At 40.4% G+C, this 18148-nt stretch overlaps 2 protein-coding genes across 7 annotated transcripts in view; one reads left to right on the forward strand and one right to left on the reverse strand.

Moving 5' to 3' along the window:
* The window catches only part of FBXO38 (F-box protein 38), a 52450-nt gene extending 42767 nt beyond the window's left edge, over positions 1-9683 (reverse strand). For 4 of the 6 annotated variants that reach the window (XM_082837173.1, XM_082837175.1, XM_082837174.1 and 1 more), the window contains exons 1-2: positions 9099-9407; positions 2472-2661 (exon numbers count right to left, since the gene is read on the reverse strand). In XM_082837173.1, the coding sequence (XP_082693299.1) occupies positions 2472-2599 (128 nt within the window). In that variant the 5' untranslated portion in view covers positions 2600-2661; positions 9099-9407. Of the gene's footprint in view, positions 1-2471; positions 3298-9098; positions 9408-9617 lie in introns of those variants that run through there. The other 2 variants (XM_082837171.1, XM_082837172.1) reach the window with 2 other exon arrangements.
* Positions 9684-16882: 7199 nt separating this feature from the next.
* Positions 16883-18148, forward strand: part of LOC309958893 (uncharacterized protein) — an 86509-nt gene continuing 85243 nt past the window's right edge. The window contains exon 1 of the mRNA XM_082835021.1: positions 16883-16959. The gene's annotated coding sequence lies outside the window, so the exon portion shown is untranslated. The remainder of the gene's footprint in view (positions 16960-18148) is intronic.

An 18148-nucleotide genomic window follows, 5' to 3' on the forward strand; every position in this document is an offset into this window, starting at 1 on the left:
TTATCCAAAGTATTTGCCTGAGTTAATATTACACTCCCTTGAAATACAAACATCAGTAATCTTATGGAGATTATCTTATATTTGCCCTCAGAAAAAGAATGTATTTTTACTCCACAGATACATAGTCAAAAAGCTGGAGTTCAAAAGGCAGATCAAACATATTTTCGAAAAGATGTGTTTAACATGGCAGGTACAGCAAAGATTAAGTTTCTTTTAAGGAAGCCATGGTTTTTCTTGTTTCATGAAAACATGCTAAATGGTTATTAAAGGACTACAAAATGAGTCCTCAGATAAAAACTTTAGAAGCCTAAAAATAAATGTTTATTTTTAGAATACCATATTCAAGTACTCAGCTTAGTTCACAGTTCTCCTTACATTCTGCCAATTTGCTGCATGTTTTTTTCATTATAACCAGGGTAACGTCCTTCTATTTGATTCCACTCCTTCTACTGTTATATTCTGTTTGAACCGCAAAATCGAATCCACTCTCAATTTAAAATATGATCAAATTTGTTCATAATATGCCCTACCATTAGTCAACAAACATCTAACACACATCCCTAGAAACAATTTTACCTATGCTTTCCTCTAGTATTTTAATAGCTTCATTGTTTAATTCACTGATACATTTAGAATATAGTTGTCAGATATGAGAGAGAGAACATGCTTTTATTATTTTCTTCAAATGTTTTTCGGTTGTGACATCATCACTGAATAATCCACTCAGCTTTTCCTCACTGATGTGAATACCAAGTTTATCATAAACTAGATCCCCACGTATATTTGAATCTACATATGGAGCCTATATATGGAGTTTGTTTTACCCAACTGTCTGGCTATCTTCTCCCGTACCAAATCTTTAATTATTGTGTATTTTAGAATACACTTGAACATCTAGTAGGGTTAGACTCTTTTTCTGAAAAATTTTGGCTACAGAATTTTTCCTGCCAGATGAACTACAGTATTATCCTGTTATGTTAAAAAAAAGTCTATTAGTTTAATTGGGCCTTCTATTCCCAGATAGAACTGAACAAAAACTATACTGTGTCACATAATAACAAACTGCAGAAGATAAAGACTAATACAAATTTATACTGGAAAAGAAAAATAAAGTGCCCATAGTTCCCTAAAATAACTCTGCTATCACGATTTTAAAACTTCTTAATCTGCAAATATTCAATAATTTTTTAAAAATTCAAAACTTTTCTAGGAACTTCAAATATGGAAATCTCCCCTAGGTAAATAATCTAAAATAATGGAAAATTCAGATGCTTAGATAAATTAGTTGCATTATATAAGAGAAAAATTAGAAACAACAGAGACAAAAGAATACAAGAGAAGGTAATTATCATTCATAGTCAGTGGAATAGAAAGCAGTGACTAAAATGATAATTATGAAGACCATGCAGCAATATGAAAAAAGGCAAACACAATATAACCATTAACACTTACCAAGTGTTTATGCCATGCAGTGTATTGAGTGCTTTAAAAGCATTATCTCATTGAATCCTTATAATAACATCTTTATATCTATCACTGGTCCAGAGATAGTAAATGAGAGACTCAGGATCAAACTCTGGTCTCTCATTCCAGAGACAAAGTATATTAGGATGTGTTTATTTGAGTGGATAATGAAAGAAGAGAGCAGGAGAAACTATAATGAAAGGGTTTCATTGGTTGTTTTTTTGGTTTTGTCTCTGGTTTCTTTAACAATTGTTATAATACAGTTTAGATAAAAATATAATTTTAGGGCTTCCCTGGTGGCGCAGTGGTTGAGAGTCCGCCTGCCGATGCAGGGGACACGGGTTCGTGCCCCGGTCCGGGAAGATCCCACATGCCGCAGAGCGGCTGGGCCCGTGAGCCATGGCCGCTGAGCCTGTGCATCCAGAACCTGTGCTCCGCAGCGGGAGAGGCCACAACAGTGAGAGACCCGCATATCGCAAAAAAAAAAAAAAAATATATATATATATATAGTGTTAAAAAAGGATTTTGAAAAAAATTTACCTCAAAACAACTTTAATGTGTGCACTGCATATACCAATGATGGGTATTATTTCACAAAACTTTTTTCATTTCCTTTCGTTTATGTGCACACAGAGCAAAAGTGTTTCTCACTGTGGACTGTAATCCAAAAGTCAGAAACACTGCTTTATATCATACACACAAGGTACTGTAATAATAAAAGTCAACAAATCTATCAGTCAGTAAGAATTCCAAGAAGCCTGGAATGTTAACACAGTCTAGATAATGGCTGCCCAATAAAACTTTCTCCAATAAAGGAAATATTCTCTATCTTCACTGTCTGTACTGTCCTATACTGTAGCCACTAGCCATACTGGATCTTTAATTTAATTTAATTTAAATGCCACATGTGGCTAGTGACTACCATATTGGACAGCATAGCTCTAGCATTTGCTCCTACTTATACTATACATTCCATGTAGGTGAAAATCAACCAAACAAAATCTTACCTAAAAATATGGCAAAGCACTTCATGTGAAAGTTGATTCATATAGTCCTTTGTTTCATCTGATATTGTTTCTTCAGGAATATCATTGTTCATGAGACACGTTTTAACACTTTTCTTTCGTGGACCCATTGCTGTGTTATCTCCAGTATCAAAGAGCAAATCTCTCCTTTTGGTTACTTGAGTTCAAAGACCTGAAAGCAAGCAGTGATTAGAATAGACTAAAACACACGAAACCCAGATGCAGAAATTATCTTGGTAAAACAATGTTTATTTTAGAATACAGACAAAGGTAGTGCTATTACAATGGTACAGACTACATTCAAATTAATAAAAATACTACACGAAAAGGCACAGAACATCTTTTTCCTGAACAGCAGTAGAGATAAAAATGCATTACTTAGAATGAGCAAAAATCCAAGGAATCAGGAGTCCTGGATTCTATTCGTACTCTGTTGCTTCCTAGCTAATTCACTCAATTTCTCCAAGCATCAAATTCCTCATATGTAAGATAAGATTAAAATAAACAAACAAAACCCTTTCCAACTCCAGGCGCTTGTGATTCTAGGACTGCCCCAACACAGCAGAAAGGAGAAGACTCTTGGATTCTAGTCCTGGATCTGCCACAAACTACTTCTATAAACTTGAATCACCTTTTAAATTCTTCCTTCTCCCACCTATAAAATGAGGGGATCAGATTTCACTGGTGGGTCACATATCCCTTTATGAATTTGATTAAAAAAAAACTATTAACCTTCTCCACAAAAAGCAATAACCAAAAAAACTACTTAATTTTACATGCAATTTCAGAGGAAGAATAAAACAACCCTTCTCCCTCACCCTCTCCCATAAGTATTAAGGAGCAGAGGTTAATTCACTTATGTATCAGATGTATGTTTTGTTTGTTTTTAAAATAAGCTTTAGTGAGGGAGGAAGAAGAGAAAGGAAGAGGAACGGAGTGGGGGAAATAACATAAAAGTCAAATGAGCGAACTTCTGCCCAGAGGTTTGTTTTATTTTGCAGATCAGGTTAAGAGGGAACTATGTGAAAACAGTGTCCTTTAAACAGCATTATCAATTATCTCTGGTAAAATTCGGAAACCTTATCTGGATTCAAAGTGAGAGAACTGTAGAGTTCAGAGCTTAATCATGCTATAGTGATGCAAAGAATTGCTGTCGCAAATCTGTCAATCTCTGGATTAAACAGTGTTTGCTCCCTTTTATGCACCAATGCTTTTTCTTTATTATAATCTGTTACTATCAAAAGTTTCTAAAGTGGACCCCATGCTTCCATTTTCTTACAGAGTTGCAATAAAAGTGTAATCTTTTCTTGATGACCTGAGGTTATCATTTGAATATACATTATATTCTGCAATATAGTCTCAAGGACTCCTGAACTATATGGAGTTTCTGGGGTTCCTTTGCTTCAGCAGCATATGGGAGCAAACTACAAGGCTAAGTGAATTCTTTTATTTCTTGTGTGTGTGTGTGTGTGTGTGTGTGTGTGTGTTTTCTGGTCTCTTCTCCCCTCACTGAAAGGTTATGCACTGTGACTTCTGACTGGTGTCAGCATGCTTGCTTCTCCCTGCACTCCACCCAAACACACACACGCACCTCTAATTTGCTGCTTCTAATCAGCTATGGCCTGGGAAACCAAAGAAATAAGTTTTTAGAATTGTGTGTGGATTAATATCAACAGGCAGTTAGTAGTATGGACTTAAGGAATTCTGCAAAGAGTAGGTACATGAGCTACAGTTCACTGAATTTGTTTTTATAGAAATTTAATACACATGATCAAACAGAAACCAAATCAGCCTACAAGAAATCCTAGTTTGCAGAGGATAAAATCTTTCCAACCTGACCAAGCCACCTTTCCAATCTCATCTTTCACTTCTTATCACTTGCTCACTCCAGCCACACCAGTATCCCAGTTCATCCATTTGTTTAACATTCATCTTTTATTCCTAGTAAGCTATTAAATCTAATGTTCTTCCCTTCCTTTTTTTTTTGGCCTGGAAAACCACTATTCTGCCTTCAAAATCTAATTAAACGTTAAGTCCTCTGAAAAAACGTCCCCTACTAAACTCCTCTTCTGAGCTCCCTGTGAGACTTAACTAACATTAGCTTCTCCCATAGCAACTTGGATAGTATTATATTGATCATGTCTCTGCCAGGAAAAGGAAGAGAATCTCAATCTCCTGCCACTGGGTGATAACAAATCACACGTCTGATGTGTGAATATCCATCAGTCTTTCCATTATTCCATATGTGCCCAGTAGCTGCAAGGCTGCTAAGAACCATTTCACGCTCCTATTTTTGCCACCACAGCACTCAGTGATCTCAGAAACAAGCCTGTAACCCTGGCAAAAATGCAATCATACTTTACTCCAATAGGAACACGTAACAATTAGCTACACTGAGGCATTCAAATACATTGACAAGGCTATAAACCAGTACAGACCAATCCAACCATGGATTAATTCTCCAGCTATGTTATTTAGCACATGCTTCACCTTTTACACCCTCACCTTTGACAACTCTAACCGTTCATGGATACCACGTTCTTGATTTCATCCTCTAAGTGAAAATCCTTCTTGGTCCTTCCCCCTTCTTTTCCTTCAGCAAATCCACACCACTTAATAATTTCCACCCTCATCTTATGACTCCACCTTTTATTGCTCCTTATTTTGCAATACTGTGGTTTTGTGTGAATCAGATTTAGTAGCTCCAGTGCACAACATACACTTGAAATTTTAAACCAATAGATTGCACCTTAAATATCACTGAGTTTATATAAAGTTCCCTTGTTTAGAACTTACAAAAATATTTACTCACAGATATGACATTATACAACATTATAGAGAGGTTAGGTTAAGTCTCCAGCAAGCCCACAAAGATCCATTTAACCTACTATGCATTAACACTACTACCAAAGGGCCTAAATTAAGAGGACTACAACAAAAATTTAGGTGAAATTGTAACATAGTTCCCATATCACATCTAGAACTGAAAACTTGATCATAGAGCTATTTATTTGGCAGCAGGTGGAGTAGTGACTCCCCTGCTACAAGGCTTCGGTGGGAAAGGGACTTGTGGAGATGAACGTTGGGGTAAAGGATAAGACCGCCATCTTACATCTAGGGGCTTTAACAGTTCAGGACCCATAGCTGGAGGAAATTCCTCAGTCCTCTCCAGTCCAAGTAGGTGCCCCTGGCAATATTAAGGAGATAAAAGGCTCATTCAAGGACTCAATTATTTGCCCTCACCACCATTCAAACTCTACTTAAAAAAACAAACAACAACAAAAAAACCCCACACAACTGTTTCAACTAAAGCTGGCTTCATCATCTCTTAAGTGAAATACATGACTGGACTAGGCTGAGAGCATTTCATCCCAGGCACTGAGTACAGAGGCCTGGTATCCCTGTTTGAAAAGAAAACACCATGAAAGACGGAGACCTAGTGATGACGGAGTCTCTCTTATACGTGCATGTTCTCTCTCAATTGCTTGTCTTTTAGTGGGATGAGGGATAAAAGCAGGTGAGAATAGAAAACTGCCATGACTGGTCTTCTGTGTCTTGGTTTCTTCCTACCCCTATCTCCAAAATATCACCACTCACCACTTGAGAAACTCAATAAGGTAGAGAAGGTCCAAAGCAGCAGCAAGTAGAAAGAGGAAAAGAGGGAATTCCAGTTATCAACAGTAGATAAAGATGACACATAGGAACGGGCCTAGCAGAGGAGTTATGGAGGGTAAGGGAGAGGTGAGTATAAATAACAAGTGGGTATAAATATGCAGAGACTACATTTTGCAGCACTAGGTGTCATTTTTTAGGGTCAGCAAGTCCTGGAGGCTGAGATTCTAAACCTCAAAGAAATATCATTTTGAATCCCAGAAAGTTAAAAGGTGAAGAGTCCTTCACAGACTTAAAGGGTCACACAGTTCTTAATTTTTTGTGGGTCACAAACCCATCTGAGACTATGATGAAAGCTGTACATCCCCCCAAGACAAAAACAAAACACACCCAGACTCATATATAATTTCAGGGGCTTCACAGAGACATGGAAGCTCATCCAGAGGACCCTATCCAAGGCTGGTCCCTCAATTTTTAGATGGACAAACAGAACCACAGGGTATAAGTCACTTGCCAAGGGCTTATATTAAGTGTCAGAGTTCAGGCTGGGATTCAGATTTCTCAGCCTACACTATACAACCTGTCATCAAGTCAATCCTTTGCACCTCGGCTGGCTGCCTACATTCCAGAGCTATGCCCCAGTGTTTGGAGATGCACTTCTCGATGCTCTGATAGAACTGCTGCTGACCACACCCTCCTTCACAAATTAGAGCTTGTGGTCCATCTAATTTGGCTCACACACAGTAGCCTACAGCAGCCCTGGGTCTCCTACAGTCATCCTGTGGCTGGCTGTTTAGCAGACCTTAGCCACAGGAAGCATCACTTTTGTCCTAGTGGCCCAAGTATGTTCTAAGTAGTAAGCCTGAATTGTTTCTGAGCATTCTTTAAACTTGAGAAACCCAACAAGGTAAGGAAGGTCCTTCTCATTAACACATAGGTGTGCTCCTCTCCTTGCAACCTGCCGGTTCAAATCTCCTCCTATCCCAAACTAGACTACACTATCCTCTACTAAGTTAATTCATTCTGGTTGCTCCCAGATTTATCCTTATCTTTTAAACCTTAACCCTCCAGGCTACTTCAACCTCTTGTTGAGGAGCACCAACATTTCCTTGCTTGCAAAAATCATTTTCCTTTTTATTCTCTACTTTCATTATAGAGGTTTTAACATGTATTGTACACAATTCTGACAATCGTTGATACCTATAAAAGTCCTATATAAACCTATTCTTTTAGTCCCTACGCACACCTTAGAAATCTTCTTACACCTGTTCCATCTTGTCAACATCCTCTTTCATCCCTGTCTTATTCTTCTAATTACTCTCTTACTCAGATCACACTGGACCCTCCAAGGTACGTGTTTGTCTCTTACTAACATACTTTATAGGGCAGCGATAAACCGACTTACCTTACAACTAATGAGAAAACTTAGGGACCTCTTCTTTTATGAAACTTTCACAATGCTGAATCAATTTCCCCATTCTGTATCTAATTAATAGCAATTTTTTAAAAAGGAGTTTCTCCAGAGAATTGTTATTTTCTATCTGTTCATCAGTCCATCCAACCAATCACTCACTCGACTACTTTTTTATTGCCTATTAGGTGCTAGGTGGTGACAAAGTCTTTCCTCCCATGAAGCTTACAGTCTCACAGTAGAGACAGATTCTACCAACAGTTTCTGACAACTCAGCCACTTCAATTACTATAACTTAAATTCCCCTTCATTAACCTCACCAAAAATATCTCTCTCCCATTTAAAACTTCCCAATGTCTTCAATCATCCTATCTGGTCAAGGGCTCCCCTGCCCTTCAGGTTTCTAACACCCTTCTTCAGTTTGTATTGGCTTCAGCTTGCTCGTATCAATGTAATATTGCATGTCAATTTGACACCATTCCTCATCATAGATCTTCTATGTCTACTTCCTAGAACAGCCTCTCTTGCCTAAAGAAATGCCGCACCACATCCACCAAGCTGGTCAGATAAAAAACAAATAAGAAAACAGAATTATAGTACTGAAAATGTCCAGGAGTCATCCAGTCCAATCTTTCATTTTCCAAGATAAGGAAAGTAAGAAGCAGAGAGGTAAGCTGCCTTGCCCAAAGTCACAAACCCAGAAAGTATCAATACCAGTGCTGAAACAAGGATCCATGTCTTTAACTCTAGTTCAAGTTCAATTTTATTTCACTATGTCACTTTTCCTTACTGTAATCTAGCTTTTCCTTCTTCTCCCATTGTGTATCTTTTTTTAACTAAAGTGTGTACTTCCAGGCACACAGTCATTTAAACAAACACACAAGTCTATATTCTTTACCCAAAGAGGACATAAGAATCACAGCATCACAAATTTTAAAGAGAAAGAACCTTAGTGATAACCTAGACCAGTAATTGTCAAAAAAAGTTAAAAATTACAAGCACAGGTTTTTCAATCTATATGGCTACATAATATGTACTCTCCACACCTCACCTCTTCCCTCCCCCAGAAAATCATGGCTTTATGGAGCCATTATTTTATTCTTCATTCGTGCAGACTATGGGAAAGGGGATTAAGAACCTGTGACCTAATCTAACTTATTCGTTTGTCAGATGAGAAATCTCCAGTCCAGAAATAGGAAGGTAATCCAGCAATTTAATAGCAGTTTTAAGATAAAAAACAAAGGTTTCCTATGTTTCACATTTGCGTGTTTTACACTGCTGGTATAGGTTTCTAAAACAAAGTCTTCAGGACAGAGCTTTCCACTACACAGGAAACATAGGAACCTTACGAAGTGCCAGTTCCCCTTGGCCGATTTGGCGCCTGGAAAGAAACATGGCAGACACCTCTGATAAGTCATCCTGGCTACACAAAATGCAGGGAAGAGATGCTTTTCTGGCCTGTCTCTAAGGTAAGATTCCTTGAAAGGGAGTTGAGAACCTGATTTTAGAGCTAGGAGGGGGATCATAAGCATCCAACACCTTCGTTTTACAGATACGTAAACCGTGGCACAGAGAGGGTAACGGACCTGGGCAAGGTCAGAGAGTGAGTCGGTGGACGAGGTAAGTCTAGAACTCCGGGCTTCCGATCCCTTAGCTGGCCGCCTCTCAAAGATGTATTCACTGCGTCCTGCTCAGAATATCTCCTCAGTAAACTGACTACAGTCCTTAACACACGAGCTTAAACACTGACTTAACGTTAAAATCGTGGAACTTCTGACGCCCAGAGTGGGATGGGGTCCCAGAAGTTGGCCAGGCCAAAAGTTCCCATTTTGTTGAGAAAATCAAGACTCAGGGAGGGTTCTGTATCCTGGGATCTTGGACCAGATTCAGGCAAGGTGGCAAACCCTGTCACCAGGGCCTAGAAGGCCAAGAACCACAAACCCAATCCCGGCTCTTCGGGGAGCTCTAGGCCCGAAAGGGGCCGAAGACCAAGAGCCCGAGCGGTCGGGGGCCGCAGAGCCCCATCCAGCCGCCTCCACCCGCCGCACGCACCCCGGGCTCTGCAGTCCGCCGCCCGCCCCCGGCCCACCCGGCCGCCGCCTCACCTACGCCAGCCCTCCGTTTGTTGTAGTGGTGGAGGGAGGGAGAAACGCAACATACACTTCCCGCGGCCCCCACCGCCGGGGCGCTTCCGCTTCCGCCGCCCCTCGGGCACTTCCGGAGTGTTGGTATCCCGGGCTAGGCCCGCTCCCCATGCCCATGCTGGGTGTGGGGCGCGGGTGTCCAGGCCCGGCAGCCATGTTAAGCGTGGCGTTTCGGAGCGCGCTGGGGGCGCGTCCTTCATTCACGTGACAGCGGCGCCACGCCCAAAGCGTCTAGCGTCGGACGCCCGATAAATGCTCGTGATTCTGTGGTTTGTTTTTTGTTGGCTTTGGGTCAGCTTTCGGTCTTCGCGTTTCTCTTTTGTAAAGTAGCGAGCTAGGTTCCAGTAGCGATATTTCCAGAATTCGTTCACCTGAAAACAGAAAATCTTTTTTTTTTGGGGGGGTGGGGCAGTTAAAGATGTCAATGTTAAATAAGCCCTTCCCTACTTTTGTGGCATTGTCGCTACACGTAATTTACAATATTTTATAGTTTCCAAAGGGTTTTCACATCATTGTCTCATTGAAAACTCCCTGACACCGTGACGTATGGGCAGGAGTCAGTTTAACCCGTTTTTTTTTTTTCCCTTATAAAAATTATCTTCAGAGAGGATATGGACTGAAAAAAAATGCACAACCTGGAAGTTGAGAATTATGTTTTATTCAGCGCACTTGCTGAGGACTTGAGCCCGGGAGACAGCCTCTCAGATATCTCCGACAGACTGTTCTGAAGAGGTAAGGGAGGAACCAAGATATGTAGGAGATTTTGCAAAAGAAAACAAAAACAAAACGCAAAACAAAAACAGGTAGTTGAACATGAAAATATTACTGCTGATTAAAGAAAAAACAGACATGTCAAATTAGTGACTTTAGCTCTTTTTTATGTGTGAGAAGATGTGAGAATCTGGGCTTATTGAAATCATTCCTTTGATATGTACCGTAAGCGTCTAGGGTCTGTAATCCTGTTTTTCTCCATCCTGACTCCCCGTAGGGTGCACCTTCAGGGACAGCTGCAGTGATTGATGGCTTGACGGCCACACCATTCTTTGCTAACTGAAATGGCAGGCAGCATTCGATGTCTACATAGGTAATTTCTCAGTGTCACACAGCTAGACAGAAACCCAGATTTTTACCCGTCAAATCCCGAGTTCTTGCCCCTAAGTACAGGTAACCCTTGAATACCTCTGGGATTAGGGGCCAACAATTCATTTATAACTTTACAGTAGGTCCTCCGTATTGCAGTCCACATCTGCAGGTTCAACCAACCATAGAGTACTCGCTCTGTGACCTTGAGATGTCAGTTCTAAGCCTTGGGTTTGTTAGGTAAAAATGGACATCATTGTGGTACCTGCATAGCAAACCACTGCAGAATTTAGTGGCTAACACAAATAATTTGTTAGGATTCTGTGAGTTGACTGGGCTCAGCTGGGCAGTTCTAGATTGGGGTTTCATGCATTTGAAGTTCAATGTCAGCTGAGACTTTAGTTAACTTTGGGCTCCAATGGAGATTATATTGTAGGCACTTTAAGGTGTAAGCCCTCTAGGGGCTCATCTAGAGCTATCCACCAGAGTGCCTACACATGGTCTTCTCCCTCTGGTTTGGATCTCTCAGGGCAAATCGCTGGGTTCTGATAGGGAACACTCGGAAATAGAGCAGAAAGTGAGCTGTTCCAAGCCATACAGCAGGAAGCTCAAGGACAGGACTTCATATGATCTAGCCTTGGGAGTAGAAGTTACTTCTGTCACATTTTGTTAATCAAGGAATCTCCCCAGATTCAAGGGGAGATAGGGAAGATTCCTCCTCTTAATTGAACGAGTAGCAAAGAATTTATGGCCATCTTTAATTTACCACGCTTTACCACGCTTTAATTTACCTCATTTGTTTGTTTTTAACTGTTTTTTCTTGGAGGGATATATGTAGATTTTATTAGCACATGCATCAAAAAGGAAGGCTGGTAGCCCCACCAGTACAGTCTTGAGTCTGTACATGAATGATTCTTTACATGATTTCTTTTTAATTGTGGTAAAATACACATAACACAGTTTACCATTTTAACCAATTTTATGTGCACAGTGGCATTAAGTACCTCATTGGCATTAAGAATATTTACATTGTTGTGCAACTGCCCTGCCGTCCACCTCCAGAATTTTTTCATCCCCCCTAATTGAAACTCTATGCCCGCTAAGTAACAACCCCCACCTGCCCACCACAGCCCCTGGCAACCACCGTTCTACTCCCTGTACCTCATATAAGTGGACAATATTTGTCCCTGTTTGTTTGGCTTTTTTCACTTAGCATAATGTTTTTAAGGTTCATCCATGCTGTAGCATGTGTCAGGCTTTTCTTTTTAAGGCTGAATAATATTGCGTTGTATGCATGTATTATATTTTGTTTGTTCATCCATCAGTGGACATTTGGGTTGCTTCCCAAACGTCTGTTGTGAATAGACATTTGTGAATAATGCTTCAGGTAATATTAGTGTGCAGATATCTCTTCTAGGTCCAGCTTTCCATTCTTTTGGATATATACCCCAAAGTGGGATTGCTAGATCACATGGTAATTTTTAATTTTTCCATAGCAGTTGCACCATTTTACAATCTCACCAACAGTGCAAGTGTTCCAATTTCTCCACCACCTTTCTCTCATTTGTGTTTTGTGAGGTAATATTTGTAATCCACTTAAAGAGTGCCTGGCACATAGCAAATATTCCGCAAAGGTTAGCAGTTACTGTTTGATTCTTCAGAAGCCTCTTTTTCTTCCTTCTTCTCAGCAGCGTTTGAAGTTGCAAGGGCTGAATTCTTAGGATGTGATATTCTTAGCATGAAGTTCACTTTCAAAAGCATCATAAATTTTCCCAAGTTACATAAGGAAATGCTGTGAAAGGATGTTGTACGTAGGTATGTGCATAGGGAATCGAAGTTTCAAAACCAAACACAAGGTGGTAGATTAGGCATGCGCACACACGCACACACACAAAAGGAAAAAAGAAAAGAAAAAGCTGCATAGGAGGCTTTTATAAACATGAGGTCAGAGTGAGCATAAAGGAACAAGGCCCTTGTTTATCATTTTTAATTTGGACCATACTGTTCAAGATCAAGGTTATGTCCCAAGAAAGTGAAAAGATTTAGAATGAAACTTCAGAAACTCAAAAAGCTTTCTTTTAAATAATTAGCCTTGGTACTTCCCTGGAGGTCGAATGGTTAAGACTCTGTGCTTCCACTGCAGGGGGCACGGGTTCCATCCCTGGTCGGAGAACTAAGATCCCGCGTGCTGCGTGGTGCGGCAGAAAAAAATAACAAATAAATAAATAGCCTTACTGTGTTTTCCCTGTCACTGCATCTAGTGCTGATCTTTTAGCCTGATCTCTAGAGGTGTGAGAGTAAATAAGTTATTTTTTTAGAAAAAAAGTTGTTTGAAATGCCAAGAGCTATTTACCATCAGCCAACGTTTACTAAGAGACTACATGGGACCTGGGAATATGTTAGACAGGGCTGCAGAGATGACTAGGAAACAGTCTCTGCTCCTAGGCAATCTGGGAGACATCATCTATAAGAACACTTGAGTGAAATTTGGGAAATCCTGGCACAGTGGAATGTCAGGATGCCCAAGCAGCACAGAAGACAGTGAGTCCAGGCTCTATGCAGCTACACTTGAAATAGTAATTACAGACACCCTCTTCAGCTCACTTCTTCTTCCCCCATGAGCTTCTCTGTCACTACTTCTTAGTTGTGTCTCTGTATCATCATCCTGGCTCTAGTATCTCTCTTGCAAATTATTATTGTTTTGTTTTGTATTTTTTTAATCACAATGTCTCTCTACCAACCCTTTTAAATACATGATTATATTTAATCCCTATGAACTCTGTAAGTATTGCTTGCCCCATCTTACAGGTAATGTAACTCAGGTTCAGAGAGGTTAAGTATTTTGCTAAAGCTCACACAGCCAGTAAATAAAGATAATCATTGTGAAATTTTCCCTGTCTTACTTCAAAACCCATATTCCTCCTGTGCAATCTTGTAATTTTTCCTCCAAATAACAATCTGATTAATCTTCCTAAAGCACACTGGGTAATGTGTCAATGGCTCATTTTTTCTTCAACTTTAAACCTTGAAGTATACATTTGTAACTTGTTAATCAGACTTCCAAGGCCCAGTATTCATTGGTTGCAGCCTACCATTTCAATCTCATTTTACTTCACAAACATCACGTCCTATGTGCACACAGGACTCACTGTTTCCCCTCACATACCCTATGACTCTCCTGACCTTGACTAAATGAGCAAGTTGCCCCCCCTATAAGTAGAAGGTGAATCAACCTCATCCAGCTGTTACAAGGAAAGAAATGGAAAGTGCTGGTGAACTGGGCCCAGCTAGGTGAGCCCAATACTGAGATGGAAACTGATCTCCCTTAAATTCCAAAAGTAGCAGGTAGAAAGCAGTTGTAGTTTTCAAAAGCTGGTTGCATTTTGAGCCTGACATGGTTCATTAATTCATTCAACAAATATTTTGGGGGCGAGGCATTGGACTAGGTGCAAGGGAACAATGATGATAAGTGGATATGTTTCTACCTGCAGTTTGGTAAAGGGAGACAATCAAATAAACATCCAGGTGAATCAGTTTCTCAAACATAAATGGGGGGCTGGGCACACAGTTAAGTTTAGTTGAAGAAGGGATTAAGGAAAGGATAAATACACTCAGTTTTTGCTTTTAAGCACTTCAATTGTTTAACAAAAAACCTTCACAAGTAAATGTTACAAGTCTATTCAATTAAACATAAATATGGCAAATGACAACTTTTCAAAATGCCAATAACATTTACAGTCTTAATAAAATTTTTATTCTCTTAAAATTCTAAATTTAAATCAATAATTAAAAATTTCAAGTTGGAATCATAAGATTCATCCATCATATTCTTTACTATGCTATATTTTCTTAAAATATAAATATTTTAAATTACAATTATTTGTAGACTGTTTCTTAACCCAAACTACAATATAGATGTGATTTATTCCTCATTTCTGTGCTTACGTTTAATCTTTTGGAGGTTATAAGACACTTACTTAAAAAATTCAATTCCCTGTACTGGGGGATTGCAGTTGCATATTGATGGGGGCATGGCTAAGCCCCATGATTTTCCTTCTTCCCACCCCCAACCCTTTTCCTTTCGGCTCTTGAACTATGAGAACACCTGCCTGGGGGTGGTAGCAGCCATTATATCATCATGTAGATGGAGTCTGTATGGGAGATGATGAAACCAGCATGTAATGAAATTCATAGACTAGCAGAGGGCAGAGGTGGAGAGTAAGACTCCTGGCATTGCTTAAGTCTGGGGATACTACGGTGCTTGAATTAAGACCCACCCTGGATCCTCCTAATCACATGAACCCACACAATTGTTGTTTGACCTAAGTTTCAGTTAGATTTCATCACTCTTAACCAGAGTAGTCCTAATATATTTCCCATGCTACATTAGCCATTAATCTCCTCTATTATCCCAGACGTTCAGAAAACGTTTGTTACCCCCAAATAGCCTTGAAAGTGCTTGAGGAATGAAGGAAGATGGGGAGAGTCTAACCTGCACCAAAGTGGTGGAGAATGAGGTGTCAGTATTAAAAGGTGAAATGAGGGGCTGATGGAGAGCTCTGCAAAATTAGGGATACGGAGCAAGAAGTAACCATGAGAACGTAAATGCCCTGTGGTCCTCTGAATTTGGGAGGACACCAAACTGCCCATGGTTTGTGGGCCAGGATGTCAAATGATTTTATATGGGTACAAAAGTGTATTTTCCAGAAGCTTTAGCTCTCTGGGTGACATTTCCGTGCCTTCTGCCAAGATAGTAAAGTGTTTCAGCTCCTGGGAGTACCATAACTTATTATGATACGAATAGGCTAAATAGTTAAGTGTGGTAGAGGCAGTAAAATAGCAGGGGATTGAGCTCTGGGCAGGCCTGAGGACAACCTCAGATTCAGAGGAGGGAAAAATGGCATCCAGAAAGGGTAGTGTCAATGCATGTTGTTTTTGCTTGACTTCTTTCATTTCTCCTGGCAGTAGTGCCTTAATATTCCTTTGGGGAACAGTTCTTTATCCTCTTCTAGTCCACGTAGCAGGGCTGTCTCACCCCTGGCTCCTGCAATGCCTTGTAAATCGGTCCATTTCAATTTCAGTAATAGTTAAGCATGCTTGTCGCACTAAAGACTGATTCAGCAGTCCTATCCCAACTAGTCTAATAAGCATCAAATCTTTTGTTTTGAGAAAGGAAAGTTCTCTTCTACTGAAGTTGTATCTCTAGAACTGCCAGTGTCTACCACTGCAAGGGGAACGGGATGGGGTGGCCAAAGCCTGAGAATGAAGACAACCTCGAGGAGAGCATGGATGGATCCAAAACATGGAGAGAGAAAGATTCTGGCAACAGTTTTTGAGACTCCGTATCTAGCCATGCCTGAATTCAGAGACTCCTCTGGACTTTTCAAGTACAGGTGCCATGGAAATCCTCCCTGCCTCCCCCACTTCACTTCACATCCCCCCACCCCCCTTTTTAAAAATTCAGTCACTGAGCTGGATTTTCTTTTGGGTGTTATTCTTCCAAAGAAGTTCAATATGCTACATGTAGTTTCCCCACTAGAGGGTGTAGCTCACTCACTGTACCAGGAGCAAGCCTTCAGAGAGGTAATGCCGGCAGGCAGGCATTTGTTGTTAGACCTGTTGGGACGGTGCAGGGTCCCAGCCACAGAGGTCACATTGCTGATAGGGCCCTTGTCTTAGAAGACCTGGGAGAGCAGTCATGTTACCAAGTCCAAGCTCATACTGCTCACTGCATGACAGGCCAAAAAATCAAGAGACGAGGTATTGGGGCAAGGAATAGCAACTTTATTTGGGAAGCCAGGAGACCTAGAAGATGGTGGACTAGTGTCCCAAAGAACCATCTTACCCGAGTTAGAATTCAGGCTGCTTTTATACAAAAAGGGGAGGGAGTGTGACTGGTTGTTGTAAACTTCTTGGTGCCAGAATCCTTTGTGCTTCCAGCTGTCCACATAGATCAGGTCACAATGTTCCTGTAAACTTCTAACAAGCCAGTGTTATTCTGTGTTCTGCAACTTTTTATTTCTATACAAATGAAAAGTCTTATACCTTTAAAGGTCAAGTTTGGAAGACAGAGCCTTGAGAATGGGCTATCATGTACATTTCAGGTTTTTTCTTCTCTGTTACAGTCAGATGACCAAGGCAAGGAAATGGAATAGGACCAGGGTGCCAGGTGAAGACTTCATCTCAAGAACAATGAAGCTTCCTTAGTCTTAAACAGAAAAAGGTAAGGGCAGGAATGGCAGATAGATTTTGTCATCCATGCCAAATCTGATAGACACAGCATGCTTGGATTGCTATGTTGAGAAAGATTTTTGAAACCATATTCAGCTCAGTGGCATATACTGACATTGATTATTGATATCTGGTGTGGGCATGGGGAGAAGCAGGAGGGTTGGATGTGATAGATACTTTCCATCTATGGGTAAGATGTGTCTCAGTAGGAGTACTATTGGCATTTTGGATGGGTCCCTTCTTTACTGCGTGGGACTGTCCAGTGCATTGCAGGGCCTTCATCCACTGAATGCTAGTACTACCACTCCAGTCACTGTGACAAGCAAAAATCACATCCCAACATATTTTTAAACGCCTCTTAAGAGAACAGTACTGCTCTACTTGAAAATCATTAGATTTGACTAAGAGTGACTTGACTTGGACTTACCTGAGAATTGATCTAGAGCTTCTTAAGTTCTTCAAGACTAACAGGAAAAAGTGAGGATTTTTCTTTTAGAACCTGAGAACAGACTTGTTACCAGTAGTGGATAGGAATTGAAAATGGAGATGGGAATGAAGGGTCTCTAATAAAGGGAAGAAGATGCTTATAAGGATAGGAAATCAGGTAGAACCTGACAGCAGGTGATTAATATGTCGTCCCTCGTTGGGGAAAGGGTAGAGGGAGCCTCAGCTGTTAGGGAAGGGGTGTCCCATTAAACATCAGTGTTATTTGGAGTACCCCCATTTCACCTTAGCGTTCCATTGTCTTTAGGTGTTTCCTTAGGTCAGGAGTGTTGTCTTTATATGACAGTTCTCAGGGAGCTGCCCCCTACTTTGTACCTCTGAATCCACTGAATAATATCAGCCACATTAAATTATTTTTGGAACAAGTTAGCATATAAGCCAATGAAAGAATAAATAAATGAATAAACTATTCCCTACCCCTTAATTTAAGAGTTCAAGTATCACCTATTTTCATATTCTTTATACCCCTGTCAACGCCCCTGCAGAGAGAAGTGAGAAAAGAGGGTTTGAACAACAGGCATGGTATTGTTGCCACTTTGAAGTTTTCATTTGTCAAAGACCGCGAGGAGCTCTTTAGTTGGACAAATTGGGTTTATTATTCATCACCGCGAGGGAGAACACGCATGGAAGCCATAGGGTATCTCAGTAAAAGGATACTAGGAAGGATTTACTGTAGG

The sequence above is a fragment of the Leucopleurus acutus genome (genome assembly GCF_964270905.1).
Source record: "Leucopleurus acutus genome assembly, chromosome: 3".
Lineage (NCBI taxonomy): Eukaryota > Metazoa > Chordata > Mammalia > Artiodactyla > Delphinidae > Leucopleurus > Leucopleurus acutus.